The following is a 5,827-nucleotide window of genomic DNA, read 5'->3' as shown; positions in this document are numbered from 1 at the left end:
TCCTGCTGAGGAAGTGAAGGCACAGAGAGGTTCGGCATCCTGCCCAAGGTCACACAGCTAGGAAGCAGAGGAGTGTGATTTGAATGCAGCCGGGCTGGCTCCGGGTTGTGAGCCGGGAAAGGGTGTCTCATGGTGGGAGCTGCCAGGCAGGGAGAGGCTGGTGTCCGTCTGCAGGGGAGAGTAATGGAGCCACACTGGGTACGGTGGGAGACCATGGGAGGGTTTAAAACGAGGGAGTGAAAGGATCAGGTCTGAGTTCTAGAGAGTTGGTTTGGTTACTATGTAAAGGACTCAGAGTTGGGGGTGAGAGTGAGAGTGAGGCTAAGAGAAGAGGCTGGCCACCATTTGGGAGGTAGAGGCTCCTACGAGGGGGGACAGGAAGCAGGGACCCTCTGTAGAGGAGGATGCGATTTGTACATAAAAGGAAAAAAGCACCTGGGGGACAATGAGGTGGGGTCCATGAGTCCCGCTGTCTCTGAAGCCACTCCTATGGACCCAGAGAGGCTGGGATGGGACCTCACACAGCTTGGGATGTAGGTGGGTGTTTGCCAGAGCGGCCAGCGCAGGAGCTCCTGGGATTGGCTCGGTGGGAGGGGCTTCCTCCAGGGGAGGGTCTGCTGATGTAAAGGTATGTTTGTTTGTTGTTTGTCTGTAGCCGGCGGGACCTGGAGATTGAGCGGCCGATGCCCGGAACCCACACGGTCACCCTGCAGTGAGTTGCCCTTCTGTCCTGCACCGTCTCTTTAGCTGTGCTCACCGTTGCCGGCAGCGCCTTAGTTCTGAGTTTGGCAGGACTGCCCCCCTTGTGCTAGGACAGCCCAGTCAGCGAGACCTGCGTGGATTCTGCCCAGGGATTGGGCACGGCCCAGCCTCACTCGTCTTCTCCTTGTGCAGGAATTTGGTTTGTAGGGTGTCCCTGAGAGCTGTGAGGGGAGCCTTGGACCTCAAACAAGGAATGCTAATAACCACAACTGGACAGAATTTATGAAGCACCTACTCTGTGCCCAGTACTGCGTGAGGCTTTGCTTCAAAGAGCCTGGAGATGAATAAGACATAGGACCCACCCTGAAGTGCCCTATAAAGCTAGAAGGAAAAGACAGTCGTGGGTACAGCCCTCTGGATTCCAACAGTAACAACTATGTCTTTTTATAGTTCCTTAAGTGAACCATATTATTTGACACCTGAACTTTGCACATGCCATTTTCTTTGTCAGGCATGTCGTTTTCATCTCTGCTTTTGACTGCTGGCAAAGTCCTACTCATCCTTCCTTGCGGAGAGGGTGCTTGAAAATAAAACATCAGGGCATAGAAATTCTCTGGCTGAAATTCATACTAAGGTGTAAATGACTACTAACCCGTTTTTTTCCTAAGAATAAAGCAGAGGATAGAGAATGAAGGTAGTAAAAAGAGCCAAAGGTACTGGGCAAAACAAAGTAAATTTTTTTTTTTTTTTTTTAGAATTCTGGCCCCAGCCTGGCAGGGCTAGGAGCATGAGACTCTCTCAGTGAAACTTGTGTTAACTCCCCCTTGTCTCCGTGCCCCCAGGTGTCCTGCTTTGTTGGTGGTTGGGGACAGTTCTCCTGCTGTGGACGCTGTGGTATGTAGAAATCAACCACTGGTTTCTGTGCTTAACTCAACGGTCCAATTCTGGTTACCTTGGTATGAAGTCTCCCTGCCCACCCTCTTCCCCTCTGCTTCTCCCGTCAGGGCAAGTGACATCTTCTAGATGCCATATTGGCCTTTGGACAGAGGGTCCAGCCACCAACCTCCTTCCCTGGTGACTGCCAGCCCTAGTTGCTTGGCAGTGGGGCCTCTGTCTCCTCTCCCAGGCCCCCTCACCTGCTGGTCTGCCTCCCATTGGCTTGTTTATATGGGCGTGTTTCCACTTGGCTTCCTGGCCAGGAGACTGTCTGCGTGTTTGGGAATCAGGTGGAGCTTTCAGAGCTGGTTGGAGCCTGATCCATCTGGTGGGGCAGCCAGGCATCTGGGGAGTGGGGCTTAGGAAAGGTTTTCTGGCTCATTTCACCCCTTAATTCCCACCTGTGATGTGGTGGAGGCAAAACAGGACTCCATCTTTCCAACACCCCCATAGCCGAGGACATGGGAGACTTGGGGGCTAGTGGGCAGAGTCCTAGAGTAGTGACATGCCTTGTGCAGTAGGCTAGAGCAGGGTCAGCAAATGTTCATTTAGTAAAGACCTGGGGTATCCAAATGAACCATGAATTACTTGCAGTCTAGTCCACTGGACATAATCATAAGATGCATCAATAAAGATATATTCTTTATATTAAGGGAGGCATTTTGAACATCACACGTTACGGGGGGGGGGTATTTTGCCCACTTCTAGATGCACTTTTAAGAGGGTCATTGACAAACTGAAGAAAGAAACCATCTTGGTGGATATGATTTCATTTGAAGAATGGTTGTTGGGACTGGGGTTGTTGAATCTAGAGAATTACTGGCAGCAGCTGGTTAAACAAGCCCATTCATTTAGTAGCTGTTTCTGGAGCACCTTCTACATTTTAGCTAATCTTCACAACAGCCCTTTGAAAAAGATGTTATCCCCATTTTATTGATGAGGAAACTGAGGCTCAAAGAAGTTAAGTAACTTGTCCAAGGTCACATAGCTAGTGATGGTAGGGCTGGAATTTAAAGCCACATCTGTTGAATCCCAAAGCCCACATTCTTTCTTCCATGACAGTAGGAATACTGGAGCTCCTGGTGATGGTGGCAGGGTGGCGGGGAGAGGGGGAAAATTTATGACTTTGGCTCCAGGCAGACAATTTTCAAATTTCTTCTCGCTCTTCTTGTCTAGGTGGAGTGCAACTCGAAACTGGACCCAACGAAGACCACTCTTCTCAAGGTGCAGGGAAGATGATGGAGGGTTACATTTGTTCTCTCAGAAATCCCTAAGTTTCCTGCAAAATTGAGTTGTGCCTGATTATGGCAAAGCTGGTGGTCAGAAATCACAGAAGTGGTGAATTAATGTGTCTGTTCACGAACATCTATTGGGCGCTGGCTGGTAACCCAAGGCTGCAAAGATGAGGGGGTCCCTCTCTGGCACCCCCGGAGTCTACGGGCTGTCGGCCACGGTGCTCTGAAGGGGGATGGGTAGGGATTGTGCGGGCGGGGCCTGATTCTAGACAGACTGTCCCGCCGCACCAGCCCGCAGTGGGTGGTGAGTGGGCCCCTGGAGTTCTGTCGCTGCATTCCCGTCGGGCTGAAGGCTGCCCCAAGTTAGCTGACCTTGAGGCTAGCCCTTGGGATTTACTCTTGAGACTCTGGGCTATAGGCTGGCCACAGCCCCACTCAGTCTCACCGAGACCTTCCAGTCCTGTTTCCCCATCCTCACCTCGCTGCCCAAGTGCTCCAGAGCCCTGGGCTTTGGATAAATATTCACACATGCCTGGAATGGCTTTAAGCAGTGATGGTGGCTTTGGGTTTGGTGATTTACTAGCAACTCTGGAAATCATAGCATTTACTAAGGGTGGCCAACCAGGAGCCCCATCAGGCCTGAAGCCTTGAATCCTGCAGTTTCCTTCTGAGGGGTCTTTAAAGAGATTGTGTGTCCAGGGCCTTGAGCATGAATGCTTTCTGGTCAGACAGACCCTGGCCAGAACTTTGCAGGTTCCTCAAGTTCTCTCTGGCCCAGTTTCTGCCTCTAAAGTAGGACAGTTGTCCCTTCCAGGGTTTTGGGGGAGCAGAGAAATCATCTCCGGGGCCTAGCACAGCGCCTGGCCTGTTGTAAGCTGCAAGTAATGGTTGCCAAGAAGGCAGAGTTTAACGCCAAGACGGATAGTAATCAAAGCAGGCGTGCCAGGTGGGGTGGGTGTTTCTCCACCTGTAACATGTCCAGGCCCCGCTCAGCAAGGCAGGCCCGGGGCAGGGCAGCGGGCAGAGTGGATGCCCGTTTGGAGCTGGTCCACAGAGCCGGCATCCCCTCCACTTGAGGCCTTTGGCACTAACCAGCTTTCTTTCTCCCAGATGGCGGATTGTGGCGGCCTCCCACAGATCTCCCAGGTGAGTTACACCTGTCCCCGCTCCCCAGGTGGAGGGCCTGTGCCTCTGTGACCTGTTAACCCCCCTTCCCCTCACTGCCTGCTGGCCGCCCACCTTGCTACTACATCTGATGACACATTTGGACCTGCTACCGTTTATAAAAGGTGCTTGCACGTCAGGACTTCCTTGGTCCTCCCCCAGAAGCCCCTGTGGAGTAGTTGATGCTGGCGTTCAGTGGGGTGAAGGGATTTGCCAAGTGGACACAGCTTGGCAGTTGTGCACCAGAATCTAGGTGTGCCTGACCCCAAAGACCTCAGGCTTCCTCTGGAGCCACAGGCTCCTGGAGCCCAGGGGCAAAGCAGGGAGCGCAGAGAGGAGATGGACCGAAGGGTGTGTTTCTGTGTTTGTGTGTGTGTGCATGCACATGTGTATATGTGTGTATGTGAGTATGTATATGTATACATGTATGCATATGTGTGTATGCACTTATAAACATATCAATCATTGTAGTGTGTTTGCTGCACAATAACTGTCCCCTCCAAGTCTCCACCCATAAATACCACCCCCCAACCTAACAAGTGAATGAATTTTTTGTCTCTTCTTATAATTTTCTATCATTACAGTTTTGCACTCTATCTTACTATGAAATATTTTGTGCATTTGGGGTTGTCTTTTCCACCAAACTGTCCCCTGACCTTCTTTCTCCCTCCAGTCCTGAAAGGGACTTCAGAGCTTCGGTAATCCAGCGATTTCTCAATCGGATGTGTGCCTTTTTCTTGCTCTAGGTGCCCCCCCCCCCACCAGTCCTGACAAGTGCCCCTGAGCTCCCTGGGAGCCTCCCTTGCAGAGCGAGCAGGCACTAGTGGCCTCGGGTGGCTCTCTCTTAACTTCTGTTTCCATTGTCTCTCTCTGCTCCCACTGGCAGAGGACAAAATATTTTCAACTTTTCATCTGCTGTTGTGTTTTGCCCAGTTGACAGCTGGAGTAGCCAGAGAAGGATGGGATGTCTCAGTTTCTAGAGGGAACAGATGGGTTTCCAGTAGAGCCCTGCTTAGATGTAAACAGGAATTAATACCTGCACACTAGTGACCACCCAGCCCGCTTGACACTGCTACTGAGACAGTGCAGCTTAAGTTGGCTGCAGAGAAGGGGTGCCATTTTTCTTTCCACCTATAATTCCTTCCTTCCTTTATTCCTTTCTCTACTTGAAATGAGAAAAATCTAACTCTATCCTTAGTTAAAACACGTTTTATATGTCACGGCAGGAGCTGAGCTAGCCCAGGCTTCCAGGAGAGCAGCCCAATGAGGACCAGTAACTGTGTAATCCCTCCTCCTCCTGCCCTTGCAAGTTGGGTGTGTTTTTACAAAGGGCGTTCCCATCCTTCATTCCATTCAATCCTTGCAACAGTCTTTAGAGGAAGGAAGAGCATGCATTCTATCACAGTCACAGAAGGGAAACTGACGCTAACAGATGGGAGAGATTGCCCTTGGTCACCCAGGGGAGCCGAGTTTGGGCCCAGATATTCTCCTTTCCAAGCCTGTCCTCTTGTTTCTGTCCGCCATGTTGAACACAGATGTCCCTGCAATTCTCGTCCCCTTCTTAACAATCATCATGTGATCCCCAGAGGCCAATTGCAGCACAGGCTCTTCTTTAAATGTCGTTTGGCTCTTTGAGAACAGTGGCAGGAGCTGGTGGAGGTGGGCAGGGACACTCCCTCCCCGATGACCGCTCACCAGTGAAATGAGAGGGTGTGAGAATAGACCCAGGACATTGCATTTAAGAGTTGGAATTAGGGCTTCCCTGGTGGCACAGTGGTTGAGAGTCCGCC

The 5,827-nt window shown here is 51.3% G+C and overlaps 1 protein-coding gene across 1 annotated transcript in view; it reads left to right on the top strand.

Moving 5' to 3' along the window:
* The window catches only part of NDRG1 (N-myc downstream regulated 1), a 41,729-nt gene that overhangs the window by 31,493 nt on the left and 4,409 nt on the right, over positions 1 to 5,827 (top strand). Inside the window, exons 10-13 of the mRNA XM_007448000.1 lie at positions 656 to 712; positions 1,545 to 1,596; positions 2,815 to 2,862; positions 3,984 to 4,019. Of these exons, the coding sequence (XP_007448062.1) occupies positions 656 to 712; positions 1,545 to 1,596; positions 2,815 to 2,862; positions 3,984 to 4,019 (193 nt within the window). The remainder of the gene's footprint in view (positions 1 to 655; positions 713 to 1,544; positions 1,597 to 2,814; positions 2,863 to 3,983; positions 4,020 to 5,827) is intronic.

Source organism: Lipotes vexillifer, unplaced genomic scaffold (assembly GCF_000442215.2).
Source record: "Lipotes vexillifer unplaced genomic scaffold, Lipotes_vexillifer_v1.1 scaffold796, whole genome shotgun sequence".
NCBI lineage: Eukaryota > Metazoa > Chordata > Mammalia > Artiodactyla > Lipotidae > Lipotes > Lipotes vexillifer.
The sequence above is the reverse complement of the archived record's forward strand: the minus strand, read 5'-3'. Positions and strand labels throughout refer to the sequence as shown.